At 37.3% G+C, this 20,235-nt stretch overlaps 1 protein-coding gene across 10 annotated transcripts in view; it reads right to left on the reverse strand.

Annotated features, from left to right (window-relative positions):
* UTRN (utrophin) overlaps positions 1 to 20,235 on the reverse strand; it is a 504,261-nt gene that overhangs the window by 320,083 nt on the left and 163,943 nt on the right. For all 10 annotated transcript variants that reach the window (XM_036870974.1, XM_036870970.1, XM_036870976.1 and 7 more), the window contains 5 exons: positions 12,295 to 12,408; positions 11,364 to 11,519; positions 7,194 to 7,364; positions 5,230 to 5,409; positions 1,260 to 1,394 (listed from right to left, as the gene is read on the reverse strand). In XM_036870974.1, the coding sequence (XP_036726869.1) occupies positions 1,260 to 1,394; positions 5,230 to 5,409; positions 7,194 to 7,364; positions 11,364 to 11,519; positions 12,295 to 12,408 (756 nt within the window). The remainder of the gene's footprint in view (positions 1 to 1,259; positions 1,395 to 5,229; positions 5,410 to 7,193; positions 7,365 to 11,363; positions 11,520 to 12,294; positions 12,409 to 20,235) is intronic.

Below are 20,235 nucleotides of genomic sequence, written 5' to 3' on the forward strand. Positions count from 1 at the left end.
TTCAAACTGTTGTTGATTATATTACTAAAAAGTTTCTATAGCATATATAAAATTCAAGGCACTGTTTTAGATACACACTTTATATATTTAATCATATGGCTACACATTATTCCCATATTACAGATAGGAAAACTGAAGCTCAGAGAAGTTAAGTAATTTGCCAACACACACACAGGAAAAAGAAGAGCTAAGATTCTAACTTGGCTCCAAAGACTTGGTGATTCCAAAGCCTTTGATCCAGTTACTATAAAGTACTACCTCCCAGCATATATACATAAAAATAATAATTCAGAAGAAGTACACTAAAATGTTTTAAAGTGTTACCTTACACTTTACTTTATACTTTTCTCCATTTTCCATATTTCTAGAATGCACATGTATTAACTCTCATGTTAGGAAAGTATGTGTTTTTAAAATAATCTTTCAAAACATTTTTTAATACTCTGAATCTCTCACTCTGCTATTTTATTTGAGAAATGACATCTTTTCTCCAGAAAAGCATCTGGCTCCTGGAATTTAGGTACCACATTTGACTTATTTCTGGCCTTTAATCCAGTCACCTACTTAATTACTACATCCTATTCTTACAGTTTTAAAAGCACAGCTACCATCTTCCTCTTCTTCTTTTTTTTTTTTTTTTTTTAAGAAAATCTATTCTTTTCACACTTTAATCCACTTAAGAAACAGTTATTAAGTCATCATGTGCCACAGGCTGTGCTGAGGAACTAACTGGGGAACAACAAAAAAATTCAGGCACATTTCTTGGCCTCAAGGAACTCAAGTTCAGGCTTGGGGACAGGATCCCAGGCCTCCAACACTGCCTTCTCCAGCCTATCCTCCAATTTTCACATCTGAAGACAACAGAGTAGAAGCCACTGTAAACACAGTCCTTGCCGTGTCTAATGAGCAAAAATAACTTTATGAAGAAACAAGAGAGCATTGTCCTAATAACATAAGGCAGAGTTTTATCCAGGGACTGGTAAAAACAATCTGGAAAATCACTAGAGCGCTTTATGAAGTCTAAAATGTACTAATTAGCAAACAACTAACCACCTCATAAGGCTGAGTTTAGTGGGTCACCAATAATCTAAATACACATGATGTTATAAATACTTCAGGCAATGGAAGAAAACACAAGTTACGCTGAAAACCACCAAGGAAGCAAAAGTATTTGCTGGCATAAGGCATTATGTTCCTTGTTTGAATACTCATTCAGCCTCATTGCAACAAAAAGAACCACCCAGAACGCGGGCTCCCACCTCCAGGGCTTCGCTGACAGCGTCTGTCTTCTCAGGCAGGGCCTCTGTGCTCTTCATCCGTTCTTCCAAAGTGCTGAGCCAGGTGGTCTCAAGATCCAAATAGTGAAGCAGTTCAATCCAACAAGACCATACCTCCTAAATAGGCAGGGAAAAGTTAGACAAGATAAGAAGTCATTTAGAGATACAATGCATCTCTACTGATGCACATTCTGTCTAATCAAGAATAATTTCATTTAGATACAAGTATAAATGGGCGTTTAGAAACTGATGAAGCTGGTATTTCAAATAAGTGAAATAAAATCGAATTCTTCGATTAACTGTGTTAGACCAACTGGAGGGAGGTAGGAGGCTGCTTCACTAAGATAAATTCCAAGGCTCTGTTTAAATGCCGAAAATAAAACTATATAATTAGTAGAAGAAACCAGGAGGGAAACATTATTACTTTGTTTTTAAATAGAAATGTTAAAAAAAATACTCAGACTTGCAACACTTTTTAACAGCTATACAGGAAGTTGGTTCCCTGGGTCCACCCTATTCCAACTCAGAGCTAATGGGTGTAACCATTTGATGTAGACTCTTTCCAACTTTTTTCTAAATTCATATGAACATGTCTATATATGAACAGAGCGACTTTTTACCCAAATTGGAATTTTACTATAATTGCTGCATTAGTTGCAGTCACTTATTCCTCATTCCTGTGGGGAGTTGGGGGCTGGGGTACGATTCATCCTCCAACTCCTAGGAGCAAAATTATGGGAGAAACAAACCCCTTGGGAGAAGCCTATCTGACAGATAAATTTAGAAGACAGAGTTCAGCATGGAGCCTACTGGGTTGGTCCTCTTTCAGATCCACTGACTCAGAGAGGACACATTCTAGTAGCATTCAACCTCATATGAGGAATACTTACCAGGTCAGGGGTCAGCAATTTTTTCTATAAAAGGCCAGATAGTAAATATTTTAGGTTTTACAGGCCACATCTGGTCTCTGTCACAGATTCTTCTTTATTTTTTCTATGTGTTTGTGTTGCTTTGTTTTTAACAACTCTTTAAAAATTAAAAATATACAAACAATTTTTAGCTCCTGGGCCATACAGAAACAGGCCACAAAATAGATTTGACCCACAGGATGTAATTTGTCAACCCCTGGCTAAGACTAAAAGGGAAAAGAGGTGTCTGGTCCCCCAAATTTCTATAGGCAGAAAGCAGGCTGAGAAATCTACTCAGCTGCAAGCAGAGCCCTACTTCTTATGGGAAGGAAGGGATGGCTTACAGAGAAGCTCTCACAAGAAGCAGCACTGGCCCCTAATCAAGCACCAGTCCCTGGCCCCAGAGTAGGAGCCCTGACTACACGTGCCTGGCTAGATTTCAGAACTACTAGCATTAGATTTCAGAGTCACTAATACCAGTGCCTGCTCTTTTTACCTTCCACTGCCCCAACTTTTTTGAATGGGAGTGTCCACTGAGGTTTTCCTGTACCTATCTCACCACTGTGTTGGGTATATGAGGTTCAGGTAACTTATCTTTTTAGTGCCCAGGTCGCCAGATCGAGAGGTGCCACACCCACACACCTGCACCTGAAGAAAACTGTTCCGAGGAGCCACGTTTGCGTTTGCACCTGACGTAGATCGCATGATACTGGATTTTGAGCTTGATGCTGCACTGGATAAGACCTTAGGAGTCCCTGGGAGAGTGTAAGAGTATTCTGCATGTGGAAGGAATGTAACTAACCTATGACCAGAGAGTGAACTATGCTGGATTAACAATGGCCACAAATTTATTACAGCTACTCCCATGAAGTGGTGAAGTTGTCTTCTCCTCCCCTGAATGTGGGCTGGCCTTGTGACTTGCTTAGAGCAAAAGAAGGCTACAGAGATGATGCTGTGTGAATGTGCAGACCTAGCCTTTAAGAGAACTGGCAGCTTCTGCTTTCTCCCTCTTAAAAGCCAGCTGCCATGCTGCAGAGAAGCCATGAACCTGAGAGGCCACGTGAAGGGGACCTGGTGGATGAGAGTGGACCTGAGTGGAATATCCATAAACCTCATGGAGCAGAAGGGTCATGCAGCTGAGCCAAATCAACCCACAGAATCATGGAAAATAATAAATGGTTGTTTTTGTAAGCCATTACATTTTGGCAAGGTTTGTTACACAGCAATTAATAACTGAAACATAAGTGTATGTATTAAAAATATAAAAACATGTTTGGGAAGATTATACATCACCTTCTAGACAATGATTACTTTAAGAGAGGGATCAAGAGATGGTATGAGATGGGGAAAAAGGGAACGGGTTCTGTAATGCCAATTAATTTTATTTGAAAAAAGAAGATCTGGAAAAATATGGCAAAATGTAACAGTAGTTATAGCTGAGGGATATGTATATGGGTGTTAGTAATATCATCTGTACTCTTCTATAAGTTTCAAATGTTTCATGATTTAAAACATTTTAAAGGAATCTAGAAATAATCAAGGTAATAAAGTTGGACTCTTTGGAAGAAAGGCATCCTTACTCTAATTTAGAAACTTGGGCTGTTTCTACCCAAGATCTCTTGGTAATCCCTCACATAATTTTAAGAATGCTTCCACTGTGAAATCTTTTTTCTTCTTATCACTTCCCCTTTCAAAGGCATCAAGGTGTCATCTTTTCTCTTTTATCTACTTTGTTTTCTTACACTTTTCCTTTTCTTCTCTCAAACTAATTCCAAAATAATTCTAAAAGTAATTCTGCAAGCAATACTAAAACCTTGAAATATTTCATTCCTCATTCTCAAACTGTCACCTCTGGGTCATAAAGACAGTGCAAAGAAATGACACAGAATTCATGGTGGTCTCTTGTTAGCTTGGGATAACCTGGGGACTCCATTATTTAAACATATTTTGAGTAGTTACTTTGGCTAATAATAGACAGGAAAATAAACAAACCAAAAAAAAAGCAAAATCATGGGTGATTAGGGCAGAGAAGAAAACATGGACAAGACTGTAGTAGAATTCAATTCCAGGATCATCTACTGGGACTTAAGATTAGCCATACATAATGTTACATATTATGTTCACAGAATGTTAAATTCCCAAATGAGTAACCTCAGGTGTTTTAAGTTAGGCAATATCTTAATATTAAAGAATGAGGCTTTGTTGAGTTGTAGTTTTCATATTAACTAATCCACATTACACTTACTTTATATAGATTCAGAACAAGTGAGTAAGGAGTGAATTTAGTTTAAATACTGCAGTTGTGATTACCATTTTAGGATTCATCACAATGCAATCATTTGTTTTAGGTTGAACTGAATTTAAATTGCTATAAACTAAAGGGCTTCTTAAGTCTTTTCAATAAGATGTAACAAATGTCACACTAATATAAGAACAAACAATCAACAACTTAATTTTATTAAAAAAAAACAACTCATAGAATCATCTACATCTTAAATCCTATGGCCAGGGTAGGGGAAATGCTCCAGCAAAATACCAGCACATTCAAGTTAGTCTTTCACTCTAAATAAAACCTATAATTTTAGACACCGCTCTAAAACAGAAACCTCAATTCATCTCTGTGTACTAACCAGGCAAAAAAAAAAAAAAAAAAAAAGGAGGTACTCACAGTATATGTCTTAGAATTTTAGGACTGGAACAGACTCTACAGATCATCTGTAATATGAAAACCTTGAAAACCTTGATTTCACGTGTAATAAATGTCTAAAGCTAAGAAACTACTTTTCCAAGAAACTTCCACTAACTGAAGGCAGATCTTGATCTCCAGTTTTCTTTTCTCTGTTTCATTTTTATCAACCTATTACCTAAATTATTATCTAATAATTACTACTACTGTTATTATTATCTCAATCATGAAAGAACTACTTTTCTTTTATGATCTAGTATTTGAAAAGAAAAATGGAGTTTTTTTCCCAAGATATGGAAGCAGCCAGTACATTACAGAGTGTGAATCTCAGAAATGCATCAGTGAAAAAACACCATACCTCCAGCGTGTGGCACTTTCCGCGAATTCTATTACAGAGAAGTTGGTAATTCTCCAGCACAACATTCAGCGCAGATGTCAATTCCTGGCCACCAGAGGGCACTTTTGCAGCTAATAACTTGATGTTGTCCTTGAGAATCTTCACTCTCACCTCCTTCTGTAGCACATCCTCTTTCGCCCTCTGTTCCAAGACAGAATGAACTTGAAAACCGGCTCCCTGTCTCAGGAACCAATTTCTTTCTTTTTCAAAAAATAACTAAGCCAAAATTAAAACATCCAGATGGTTCTAACTACCTAATCAGAACATTATTAGGTAATCCCTACAGAGAGTGCTTGTGAAATAAGAATGCTAACTACAAAATTTCACTCATTATATACCCCAATGTACACAGTCCCCATGCAGACATTTTCATTTAATAACAGCACTGTTAACACCTAAGTTATCCCAAATTATGTTTACTGACAGGAAGTATTTTCAAAGTCTGGGTCCATAATAAGAATTAAGTGAATTAATTTTAATTGACCACTGGAAGTCGAGCAAAAATGGAAGTGCACCATGGTAGAAGTATTCTTTAAAAATAATATAAACATATTTTTTTCTCCTGTAACATAAGTATATCTATCCTTCTGATAATTAACAGCATTTCAAAGATGACAAAGTTATACTGGGAAGATCTGATCTAAAAGTAGCTTCCTGCCTGACTCTCCTTCCGTGCCTGATGAAGTCTCATACTCGGGAAAATCAACCTAAAACAGCCTTTCACTTTCTCTTGTAGCTTTCTTTACTACTTAATGGTTTTTCATTTCTTTAGGTTGGGATAAAATAATTAAGTGTAGTGGTGTTTTTAAAATCCTAATGGTTGTTTGGCAGAATAAAAATAAAATGTTGCCCAATCAAGAGTTTTAATCTCATTTTTTTTTAATTCTCATTCCTAGTGACCTTAAAAAAAAAAACAAGAACAAACAAACAACAACAAAAAAACCTTACAGAACTACAGTGTCAATAGTGCAAATAAGATGGTTCTTAACATGGTAGGCTACCTTTAAAATACCTTATATACTGAATATTTTTAAAGTTTCAAGGAAAGCTACACTAAAAAAACGTATTTCTGTGAAAATACTAAAATAAAAGTCCTTTTTATTTACTTTGACTCATATACAATAATGCATTGGTGAAAAACAATCCTTTTAAAAAAAAATCTGCACAGATTTTTGCTTTTGTTATACTTGTAGGCAAGTTGCAACTCTTATTTTTTTAAAAGTAGCTTTTAAGACACTATCTCCTTTGGCTTCGACACTGAAGGACACTTGAAGCAGTGTTGGAAAAGTGGGAATGATGTCCAGTTCTTTTATTATATAAAAAAATAGAGTGTGCAAGACTACTGACACAGAAATATAAGTTTACAGGAAATACATCCTGTGGACCCAACTGATATTAAATCCCTTGACGACATTCCTAATGCTCCTCTTACCTGCTCCAACAAAATTTTGGTATTCATGTGTGCCCCATGTATTAGCTGGAAGAATACAGCTGGTGAAATAAAGATAAACCCCAACCTAATTGGGAAGTCTCTCTTATTCTTTACAAAAAATAACTCTTCCTGAAAATTTCTGGAAATAGATAGCGGTGATGGTTGCACAATATTGTGAATATAATTGATGCCACAAAATTTTTGAGTCATTCACTGTGGCTCACCAATGTTCTAATGTAAGACATTTTCTCAGGGGCCCTCAAGACTCAACTCATGGGCCAAGTTAACATGCGGACTCTCAGCTTCCTATCCCTACAAAAATCATAGCAGCTGACCCTCCTTTTTTTTTGTTTTTTTTTGTAATTTGAAATCTTACTGTGAAAGATTATATGTACATTATCAGGCCTTACAGCTAGGTAGATGATTGACTGATTGATTTTAAAGGGAGGAGGGGAGATATAAAGCCTCTTGACCCTGACTGTCCCAGCCTCACCTTCATTTCCTCCACAGCATTCTCAAGCTCTTCTGGTGACTTGTATTCAAAATCCCTCTCCAGGTAGTCTTCTTCTGCTTGGGTCATCCATTCCTGCATCTCTGCCAAGTCTTTTTTCAGGTTCACCACTTTTTCCTGACTTTCAGACAACCTATTTTTTTGAATAGTAATCTAGGAAGGAAAAGCCATTCACTCGAATAAACAAATCCTGATACATTAAATGTCAACTTCTAGTTTCTAATATCAAAAGACACAGTAATAACTTTCCACAAAGAGTCTTAAGGTTTAAAATTCAGATGAAACCCTTTATACATTCTGTGCTGATGCTGTGGAATATAAGCAATAATGAAAACAATAATTATAACTGGGATTCGGTATCACATTTTGGACATTAATCTGGAAATACCTATTATAATTCTGAAAATGCATAACTGTTGACAGAGTAATACTCAACTGAAGGACTCTTACCTACATCCATAAAAGCATGTATTTCAAGGAAATCTACTCTAACCTTATTTATGGGAAAAAAAAACCTGAAGCAACCAAAATGTCCATTTTTTCCTTTGTCACAGGATTCCCCATTAAGACTGCACTTTTTAAAAGCAGAGAAGAGTAGATTGCTATCAAAGATGTTGATACAACAGTGCTTTACAAAATTTTGGTTTTGATAATCTACGGTACTTGTATATTCCACACAGATACAAAAAAAGTTACATTAGAAAATAGGTATTTGTCTGAATCAGGTTCAATAGCTTTTTTAACTATCTTAAGAAGCCTAAAAATATCTTTCAGAAAGATCCCTCTAACCACACTGACTTCTGTGGGAGAAGATATCATACCACACAGATCATCCAGGGCTCACTTCACTATTCAACCTCCCGCTCAAATGAAATCTCGCAGTAGCGGTCACCCTGCCAGGGCTTGCTTGGCCATGAAACTGATAGTGACAAAAGGGCAGTTCAGGAATAGGCTGGCTCTCTCAAGAGTAAGGGGGAATACTTAGTGGCCCTCCTGTTCCACTCTCCAAACAGGATCACAGTCATAAAAATAGGCACTAAGTAGGAGCTTGGATTTCACTGCCCCACATGGTCCTCAGAGAGTCTACTGCCAGCAATATACACAGCCCTGCTTCCCAAGTCTTGTTGATCAACACTTTAACCTAGTGAACTTTTTTTAAAAATACAGATTTCAGGGCCCCACTTCCCCCATATTCTTTTTACTAGTAGTTTCCAAACACTAGTCAGTTATAGAATATTCATGGATCCACAGAGAAGTGAGAAAAATAAAGACACTGTAGCAAACTTTTCAAAAAAAGAAAAGCTTAAAATTATCATTAATTATCTGAGATGATATACTTTCTACATTTTGGCATTAAGATGTTTTTCCTTTCACGATATCATGCATATAATAGACTGTTTTTATTTGTTGATTTTATATGTCTATCCTTTCTTAGAAAAGTAAAAATTTGGCAACACGATGTTTGTCCAAAATTTCTTCAACCTTTTACTACTCAGTGATATACCATAGTCTAGAACGGCTTTAGATAATTACATAGCAAGTGGCTGCTTCCTTGCTGGAGACACTTTAAAATTTCCCATGTATTTATTCCCATACTTTGAAACAATAATAATCCACAATTAATTCTATATTGTCATGTGTGTATGTATGTATATATGTAGATAAATAGATACACAGATCTAAATATCTATATGTACCTATGCAACCATCTAGCTATCCATCTAGCTATTGTCCTTCTTATTCCTCACTGTCACTTCCAAACCAGTTTCCTTATTTACTTCCTAAAAAAACCCCAGCTCCGGGCTTCCCTGTTGGCGCAGTGGTTGGGAGTCTGCCTGCTAATGCAGGGGACACGGGTTCAGGCCCTGGTCTGGGGGGATCCCACATGCCGCGGAGCAACTAGGCCCGTGAGCCACAGCTACTGAGCCTGCGCGTCTGGAGCCTGTGCTCCGCAACAAGAGAGGCCACGATGGTGAGAGGCCCGCGTACCGCGATGAAGAGTGGTCCCCGCTTGCCACAACTAGAGGAAGCCCTCGCACAGAAACGAAGACCCAACACAGCCATACATAAATAAATTAATTAATTAATTAAAAAACCCCAGCTCCTTCAAGCACATGTCATCAAATTATAGCACATTTAAAGGAGTCTGAATTTGGCTAGAATATAAGATGATACTATGAAAGTATTTTCTTAAGTGTGACAGTGATACTGCAGTTTCGTAGAAGATTGTCCTCCTTCATGGAAGAAGCATGCTGAAGTATTTAGGAGTGAAATGTCATAATATTTTCGACTTCCTATCAAAACTACATATGTAACAAAAAAAAAAGGTATGCGTGTGTGTGCCTGTGTGTGTATGTACGTATGTAAAGAGACAGGGAGGAGAGAGAGAAAAGGCAAATGTGGTAAAACATTAACAACTGGCAAATTTAGGAATGGCTTATGGCCGTTCTCTCGACCATTATTTCAACTTTTCTTTAAATTTGAACTTGTTCAAAATAAGGAATTTGGGGGGAAACAAAATAAAATACTCGGGGATGCAAATATAAAATTTTCCTGTATAAACATTAAACAAAAAACATTGTATTAAGAGATATGTACTATCTACACAACTGTCTGTGGGGTATTCCTGCATTTCACATTTTCTCCTCTTGTTTTTTACCCCTTTCTCACTCACTTCAGCTGTATGCATCCTCCCTATTACTCCGCTAACAAAACAGAAGCAATCAGAAGAGAACTACGTCATATTCCTACTGTACACATAGTTGCCTTCCCTTCATTACCACAGAGGGACTACCTAATAGCAATTCTTTCACTTAGAGGGGGGACCTCATCCCCTCTTGCCTAATCACAGACTTTCCTTCAGCAATTCACTTCTCTCAATCTCTTCTGCATCATTTTCTCTTTCTAAATGAAGTCCTTTTCGGCATGCAAACTTCCAGTAATACCCCTTATTTTTAAAAATTACAAAAATAGCTCTTTGGATCCCCACGTCCCTTCCAGCACCGACCTCATTTCTCGGCTCCCTTGAATAGAGAAATTCTCAAAGTTGGTTACACTTGCCCCAGTACTTCATTTGCTTTCCTCTCCTCAACGTTCTCCAATGCGATTTTCTTTCCCACCACTCCACTGGAACCACTTTTCTCAAAGTCCATAAAAGCGATCATCTTGTCAAGTCTAAAGCTTGCTTTCCAGTTCTGATTAGTCTCAGCAGTCCTCAGCATTGAGCACTGTGAAGAGCTTTCTCCACTTGGCCACTGGGGCCTCACGCTCTCCTGGCATTTCCCCTCTGGCTGACCTTTCCTCCTTAGCATCTTTGGCTAGTGGTAAGTGCTAGAGACCCATTTGCATGTCTCGTAATCTTGAATTTAATCCTTCCAGTATGGAAAGCATCACTTCACCTGCTGCCACAAAAGCTTCTCCTTGAGTCTTCACCATTTCAGTAAATAGCACCACAATTCACACAAAGTGGAAGCTTTGCAAAAATCCTGAGCTGTCATTAACTATTCACTTTTCCTCGTATCACATATCTAATCCATTACTAGACTCCCAGCTCCATTTTCAAAATATAGTGTAACCCAACATTTCTCATGACTTCCACCACTATCTCCCTAGTCCAAGGGGCCACCCTCTCTCTCCAAGACTGCAATAACCTTTAAGTATTCTCCCCATTTTTATTCTTGCTTTCCCAGAGCAAATTATCCACATGGAAGCCAGAGTGATCTTAAAAGATCTTTCATGTATTAATTCCTTGCTCAAAACACTCTGCCTTCTATGTAAAATCATACTTGAAATAAAAGTCAAAATCTATGCTTCAAAGGCCATATACAGTCCATCTCTACCTACCTTCTGACCTCAAATCTTCCCATTCTCCAACCTGCTAACTCCTTCCTTCATTCTATTCCAGCTACAACAACTTTCTTGTTCTTTATTGAATATGTCAAGCTCATTCCCACCCAGGGGCCAAAGGTACAACAGCACCCTCCCTTCATTAAAAAAACATGACCCAATTCTGGCCCCAACCTGCCATCCATGTTATAGTTATTCTAGACCACAGTTTTTCAAACTGGATGGGCTATAACATCAGTTTACTCTGTCAAAAGAAGCCACTATCTACCTCTTGAAAACCACAGGCAGTGAAGTTTAAAAACTCACCTCTTTGCTACATTTCTCCAGTTGTGTTTGGTAGTCAGCTAGTTTTGTTTGCATCCAGGTTTTGATTCCAGCAACTGGAGAGCTTCGAAGGTTAGCTTCTATTTCTTTCATGTCTTTCAGAGATGATTCAATTGTTTCTATTTCATTAACAAATGCCTGAAAACATAACATAAGCCCTTGTTGCGTTCATGCCTATATAAGTAGATGCCATTATTACAGTTTGTCTGCCTGTATCCCTGCAAATATTTTAAGAACAGACTGCTTGGGAGTTAGGACTTTTAACTACTTAAGAAATATTGTCTTAAGAAATTCATTTCACCTGGATGTTTCACATAGCCATCTGCCAAATTAGATTGGAAATACTTGACTCTCAGCAGGGAATAGTACTTTTAATTAATTTAGAGAAGCTTAATGATTTCATCAAATATAAAATGCAAGAAGTATTACTGGCAAACTTCATTTGTAAAGTATGTTTTTCTTAAAGTCTCACCATGTGGCACAATAAGAGTGATATACAATTGGTAATTATGACACTAAGATTGTCACCGTACATAAAACAGCAGCTACTAATGAACTAAAATTGCTCTTATGTTCCCCACCCAAAATTTAATCCAAAAAAGAATAGATACATGTATATGTATAACTGAATCGCTTTGCTGTACACCTGAAACTAACACAACATTGTTAATTAACTATGCTCCAATATGAAATAAAAATTTTTTAAAATTCTATAACCATGGCCAAAAATAGAAATATGAAAAATCAGTCATTTGTTGACTAGCTATAAAGTCAAAAAAAGGTTTATGATGAAAGATATTTTATCTAGGTTTATTGTCATGTCATATTCTTAAAATTTTAATAAGAGCAGCAAATAATAATAAGAAGAAAATGTTATTTAGTACAGCAGGTTCCCTAGATCAGCAGAACTCACAGAGCACTGGTCAAGCTGTCTTTGTAGCCCTTCGGCATCTCCTTGGACAGCCTGCTCTTTCATTAAGAAGTCTTTCACACCATCCATCCACTTCTCAATGACCTCCGAATCAGCCTAAATCAAACACAATAACAAAGGGGGATATTACTCAGTGGCATTCAACCTACTACATCTCAAGATCTATTGCTACTGGGAAAAAGGCAACTTTTCAAAACTCTGATAGCATCATTTTCATTTATTTTATTTCTTTCTTTTTTAAACTTCCAAAATTGAAAATAATTATTTTCTTCATTGTTGCCTAAAATCCTCATGAGATGATATCTTGGTGATCATTCTAAAAATTTCAAAACACTCTCCAGTGAACAAAGTTATTTTGCTTAACATGAGCAATATCTATGATTAAAAATTCAAATTAAAGGTAAAAAATGCTTTTCTGGGTATAATCAGCTTAAAAATCTTTCATTCTCATATAATTTAGAACAATTCTCTCCTTAAGTTGGCTACTCAAAGCAGGAGTAAATAAATAGCACAGTGGAGGGAATACAATAGATTTTTCTTAGTTCTGTGGTTGGATGCCTTGTTATCTAAGAACTCAGTATGGTCCACTACCCAGCTCCATTCTTTCATCCAACATTTACTAAGCACCCACTGTTATCCAGTTACTGTGTGTGGTACTGGGGGAAATGAGAAAGGGAACATTTTGCAGAAAGAATGAGACTTCAGACAGGTAGTAACATTGGAACTGGACCTTGAAGAATACAAATAATTAGGTCCAACTTAGCTCCAAAACTAGAGTAAAGTGATGGTCATTTCTTTCCAAGGTCCCCCATCCATCATTGGTTGGTCTGATTTGCTATTTTCCCTTTCATTGAGCTGAATTTGTTTCCTTGTACTTTCCTCAATTATTTGCTTCTCATCCCTCCCTAGGAATGGAAATAAATTAACTATCTTATTCAAAAACAACCTTCAGATTGGAAGGCAGCCACTATGTCTTCTCTTAGTCTTTTAGTGATTAAACACTCCCAATTCTTTCCATGATGTCTCTAGTACATGATACCCAGATACTGCACTCAACACTGTGATCAACATGCTGTGAAAATTACATCAACTTTTTAATGTACTTAAAATATGCCACCGAGAACCAAGTACTCTTATCCTTAAAATGTTGCAATGAATGACGAAGATGGAACCTAACTGGTATTTCACGTATGGATATTACATTCAGAAAATGCCATCTAAATTTTTTTTTCAGTTTTATTTTTCTTATTAAGAGCTGGGTTTTGTTTCCTTCATTTCTTTAAATTTGTTTAGATATATATTATTCATAATATTATGGTTAGCTAAAACTCCAAAATTCCCACAACTACCTCAAAAGTACATTTTCCCTATCCCATACTGTTTAATTGACTTCTGTAATAAATTCAGAACTTGATATTTATAAATACTAAATTTTGCCTTGTTATGTTAACGATACTACTTAATACTACAACAATAAAAAGCCAACAGAATGATTTGAATTTTTAGTCTCTCCACTTTCTTATCAGCTGTGCCTCCCAGCTTTCTCTTATCTGCAAATCTGACAGTGAGCTATCCTTTTTCTGTTGGGTTTTTTTGGGTTAGGTTTTGGGATTTTTTCCAGATGAAAAATAAGGCCAATTACAGTGCCTACCTGAGCATTCCCCCTGAGGACACCATCGCATTCATTAACCAACAAACATTTCAGCTTCGTTTTCAAAACATGGGAATCAGCATAATACTAGCATCTAAGTAGCTTTCAACTTCCTTCCGATAAGGTTATAAGAGATTTTCTCAAATACTTTGCTGATATCAAGACTTACCCAAAATGATAGTTTGTCAGCATTATTTGAACTAAATGAGCACACATGAAATGTGAGACTATGAATCTGTATTATCTAATAATCTAGTATCCCTCCTCCAAAAAATAAATAAAAGCAAGCAGTACTTAGGAAATGAGTCCGGACAAGGCTTATGAGTGGTATCCATGCTGATTCCTGGTGAGCACCACATTCCTTCCTAATCACATATAAGATCTCTGGTTGATCATTCATCTACAGCTTTGCCAGAAACTGACATCAAGCTTACTTCAGGTCTTTAGCTTCTAGAAAATAATGTTCCCCTTATGTAGGACATTCACCCATCTCCATTTTTTTCTGGTAATTTCCTCACAAGTTGCATAATCCGACCTTGAGATCATGGGTAAAATCCCACGTTACTCAGGATGTAGATTTAGGCATCTGAAGGACTGTGTCGTTTTTCCATCTAACTCATAATTCAGGCTCTAATGCACCCTCAATAATGACCATTCTCCACTTTCTAGTTTGCAGGGTCATTCTCTGATGAAGATGGGAAGCAAAAAGTGCTTATATAGCTGGGCCTTTCTATCTCCTCTATTCATGTTATACCACTCTGTGCAAGCACTTCCTCGTTCCCCTTCTCCCAAGCAAGCTTTGAAAGACCTTTCAGTCACACTGTGCACTTTCCCCAAGCTTCCTTTCCCTCTGTTCTTTAGCCTGTCTGTCACTATTCTCATACACCCACACTACTCTTATAGATTTTCAACTGGTGACATATCTCTTCTTCTGGGTTTGCTCCAGCATTCTCAGATCTTATCCTAGAAGACTGCTTAGGAAGACATGATCAGGGCAGGGTGGAGTGGGGTGTGTAAAAGATAAAAGTGCAAAAACAGAGAAAGTACGAATATATCTGTAGAGTTCATAAAGGGCCTTTTTAACTGTCCATTTAACTTGTTACCACTTCTTGCACTGTTAATCTCCAGTCTGAACTTTTTAAGAATTCAAGGCAGCATTACTGCTGCGTAACTGGGCAATTCATTAAATCTAGTTTGAAATAAGGAAAATTGATAGTCTCCCAGGCCAAGAATTTTTGAACTTTATATGGAAGCATTATATTCCAAGAAGGTTTTAACCACTATCAGCCCTGACTGAGGCAAGCAGCCTCAGTGATCCCCATCATTGGCACAGGAGAGGAAATTTTATGGCATCAACCCCCTTCCTCCCTCCTTCGGACACATACAGACCCTTGTGAGCAAACACAATTCACACACACCTGCTCCTCCTCTTACAGTGAAACATGAGAAAAAAGAAAGAGGCAAGCAACAGACATAGACAAGCCACGAAGACCAACTGATGATCCCAATAGGAACAAAGGGAACAGAGAGGAATCTGAAAAGTGTTTTCATGACTAAAACTCCTGCAGGTAATCCTGACCACACTGAGTTCTAAGACAGGCAGTGTGCCCCATGAAAAGAAAGACCAAGGTCTGAATACCTAGTTCAGCACCTTACCAGCCTTGAGGCCTTGAGAAACTAATTTCTCAATTTCTCTTCTGGGAGCTTCCATAGCTCACCTATGAAATAGGAATAATAACAACTGCCTCGCCTGATTGTTTTGAAAAACAGAGATGGTACAGAGCAGGTATGCAGTAAATGGTAGCTAGTATTACTCAGATCTACAAAATCAAGTGCTTTATTACCAAGATTAACCCCATGAAAGAATTACCACTTCAAGTTCTGGTGTCTATTCCTAACAGACACTTCATAAGAATGAGTAACCAGGGTGAGTACATATTTGTATAAGCATCCGTTTAATGTGTTTAAGTGCTGCCAACATTAATGCTTGTTCCGTCACATAACTCATGTTCAAAAGTGGCTGTTTGAAAGAACTACTGCTTATGATAGTTCTGACTAGACCCGGGTAAATTCAGCTCAGCAGAAGGAAGCCAAGTACATGAGGAAAGGCCCAAACTCTAGAAATGCCTGATAACAGAAGCTTCACAAGGCATCCCTACCCTGTGGCTACACAGTGCAGGAAAGGTTTTTAGATCACTAAAGATCACTACTAGCAGCCATTTGTGTGCAGGTAAATGCGGGAGATAGACAGCTCTGCTCTGCCCTGTAGCATCTCCTCTTTCCCTAGAAGGAAAATATTATCTCAATCCACTTGCAGCAGATGTTTCCTGTGCTTTTAAAAAAAAACCATAATCTGCTCATCTTTAGGTCAATTGTACAGCAAATAGGTTACAAAGAAAGTGAAGGAGTTCACATGAAGAGTGTTCCTCTGCCCATTTAAAAATCACTCAGCTGATGCACTTATGAGTTTCTAATGCACAATAATGAGTATTTAATTTTTTCACCATCTACATCGACTTGCAGAATGAATATAGAAATAGATAGAGATATATGGAGATATTTAAATTGGGTAATTTCTAACTTTCTATCTTCTCTGGGGAGACTTCAGTTCTTTTAGAGCAATACGAAAAACTTTAAAATACTAGTAAATTTCTGAAATAAATGTCTGTTATTATTTCACATGCAACAACAAACTGTAAGTACTAATCTAGGGTAAGCATTTCTCATTCCTATTTATACTCATAAATTCTCAGAGAAATATAAAATGACTAATATGGTAGTTTTGAAAACCAAAGTATGGAATACTCTCGTTTGGAGGGGTCAAAACGCTACATTGACCATCACTGCTCAAAAGCTCTGATTCGTAAGCACTTTGGATGAGTAACACCTGCTGCTGGGTCACAGAAAAGGAATGTGAGGTCATTAAAACAATTCCTTTAACCCTACACACCCCATCTCCTAGCCCCCAGCCCCTGAGCCAGGGATAGAAGAAATCTGAAGCCTGGTAACTCTGAATTCAATACAATAAGATTCCAAGGTACACAACTTCCTCCCAGGATTTTATTCACAGCTAAATTCTTGGCATTTTATTTTGCTCCTCCCCCATCTGTTGGAATGTCCACAGCTTTTTAAGCAGCCAATATCTAACCCAGGATATAGGCAAAAGAATTGTGAAAACCGAATTAAAACAGTATTTTAAGGCAGTAGGGTTTTTTAATCTGTTTTATAATGTTCATTAACCTCAAAACACTCTAAAAAGAAGTGTTCCCTCGCTTAGTAGGGAAGGCCAACAGTGACTTTGTTACTACATTTATTTATCAGAAACCACCAGAGTTCTTAAATTTAAGGTTCAGAAAGCATCAATATTCCCTTTATTGAAGTAAAATGCATTCAGAATGAGAAAAAAAAACTCTTATGAGATCATTCGATCAGTTATATGTTACCTAGAAAGAATTAAATCAGCTATACTGCATATTTTTGTTAGAAAATATTTACCATTGGGTTTTTACCCTGAAATGTGTTCCAAAGTAATTTCTACACCTGGTTCTGCATGTCTCAGAGCTCCAGCACGTCCCCTTCCCCACTCTGCGTGAGAACACAGAGTGTTCAGTGTGTGTCTTTGCTCAGCAACCGAAGGAAGAGGTCTGACTACATGGGTGTCCTGCCAAGGACAACTGGGCATTTAGATTTTATAGATCCAACCTCATTAGACGGGACGAGTGTGTATGATGTCTGCAGGCACCTTCAAGGCAGAGCCTTTCACATCCGCTTACCTGCAGTACCCCAGACAAGGTTCCTGTGCTCAAAGAGCTCATGCCCTGGGGGAGGACAGACAGGCAGGTCTCAGCCATAATAAAAGCTGGCCTGAGACGGGGTTCTTGTGAAGGTGTAAACAACGTGTAGAAGAAAAGGGAATAATTAGCTGCAGGTGTGAAGGTGAGTAAGACCAAAGACTGCTTGTAGAAGCAGCTTACACTTAAAGGAGGAACCAAGGAGGCTGTGAATTCCTAGCAAGTAAATGACATTTCCGGAGAAAGGCAATCGTCCAATGTGTTCTTTGTGACCCACCGCACTGTCTCCCCACCCGAAGCAGTGCACAGGAGAAGATGCAGACAGGGCTGCAGGGCAAGGAAAGGGCAGGAGCTATGAGATGTGCATGAGAGCACTTTGTACTATTATGGCAAAGACAACCAGATCCTTTCCAGAAATACAACTGGCATCAGTGTAGACAGTGAATTCAAGAGAGGAGAGGTTGCAAGCAGGAGTCAGATTTAAAGGGTAATGGGATTACATGGCAACAGGGCAACAGATTACATGAAAGTCTGCAAACAGAAGAAGGGGCTAAAGAGGTGGTCCAAAGAGGAGGGAGCATTGGTAAATACCAATATAAGAGAGAGTTTTGTGCGGGCCTTGAGGACAGTTTCACAATTTCATGGTTATACCACCCTGCAGGGGATCCTGAATACGGGAAAGGAAATAATATGAAATACCCTTGCAGCCCCTGAATTCAAAAATGTTATTGCTGGTGATAAGTGGCGTCTTGGGATTTTATAATATTTAATCCCCATAACTCATAAGAAAGTCATGTCAGTAAAATCAACAGTGAAAATATTACCTTTTTTGTGTATTTTTAAATATTTTGCTTCCTGGAAGGAGTGGTAGGTCTTTCCATGAGAGTTTTTTAAAGTACCAATTAACATTTTAATTCTTAAGTACAGGAAGTGAGGTTATTAATTTGGCATGTAATAGATAAAAAAAAGAAGAATTTAAGAACATATTTGAGCATGACACTGTGAATAACAATGCTGGCCCAACCTCTACCTGTACAAAAGAAACCAGCCATGTAGATAAAGGAAATGCAGGCACATAAGGAAAACAGTATTTGTCAACAAATAACAGAAAACTAAAACTTGCACATAAACAGATAACAAGATAACCTGACAAGTATTGTAGGATGGTAGGAAAAAAGTAACTGCATAGCTATGAAAATACTTTCAAAGTTTAAATGTGCTGTGTCAATGAAAAGCATTATTATTTTGAGTAGTGGGATTGATACTCCAATCCATACTCATGCATTTGTGTACCGTCTATTTACATATCCCTCATGGAGTTCCAGTATCATCTGGTTCTGTCAGTGTGGAAAAAATGATTAGAATTAGTAATATTCAGGAACTTTTCTTCCTGACTTTGAGCATGTTAACCTCAGCAAGGATCACTGTTAACGTTAGCTGCCTCCAGGAAAGGAAATGGTATTGGGGAAGAAAGGGAACTCTAAATGCTCACTCTCAATACTTCTCAATTATTCAATGTCTTCAGTGAGCAGTATTTATGTATTTCTTATATAATTTAAAATGCATTTTAAAAATAAACAAGTCAACCACTTTGTTCCTAAGAAACATCATCATAAATTGGCATTGAATCAAAAACCTACTGTACTTCATGCCTTAAAGACAAGTAGAACGTGAATGCCTAAAAAAATAGATACCAAGTCATTGAAAAAGGAAAAACAATTTTAACCTGTAAATGAATATTTACTGCAATTATCTCTAGGGGAAAAAGTAAAAGTTTTTCTAAGTGAATTGTGAGTAATTAAGTAACAAGCAATTCCTTCAAAGCAAATAAAGGAGCAAAAATGTTCTTTAGAAATAAACATTTCAATAAAGAAGTTGAATTAGGGCATACTGACATCATCAACAATCTTGTAGTTAGGAAACAAAAAATAAATTAAAAATTTGTAAGTTACATTCCAAATCTGTTACTGTAATAAAAGCAACCAAAACAAAAAAAACAAAAAACAAAAAAAAACCTAAATATCCAGACACAGGTGCTTAAAGTGAGATATTTTTAATGGAAATAAATGTGGCATATGCTCCAACTGGCCACTTTAAGTGCCTGGATTTGCTACATTAGTAACAACCCAGTAAAGCCCACATCTGGATTACTATCACCACAGAACTCTATTTTGCGTTTTGGAGGAATGTTTATTCTCTTTAAATTCCATATTAAAATATTGGCATGCATTTAGCTAACCCTAAAATAAATTAAATACACTTTTAAGAGTCAAAGGAGATTAACCATTAGATTAATCTTCACCCGTAAATTTCCTGAACTACATCTCAGATTTAAATATGAAAACAAAGCAATGATCTTTTGAATTTGATCAAAAAAGAACTGTGAAAAACTCATGAAAAAAGAATAAGTATAATCCAAAAAGTCACAGCTACAAGAGCTGTGCAGGAAATACTTAATCCAGCATTGCTCAACCTTGGCAC

This window comes from Balaenoptera musculus, chromosome 12 (assembly GCF_009873245.2).
Source record: "Balaenoptera musculus isolate JJ_BM4_2016_0621 chromosome 12, mBalMus1.pri.v3, whole genome shotgun sequence".
NCBI lineage: Eukaryota > Metazoa > Chordata > Mammalia > Artiodactyla > Balaenopteridae > Balaenoptera > Balaenoptera musculus.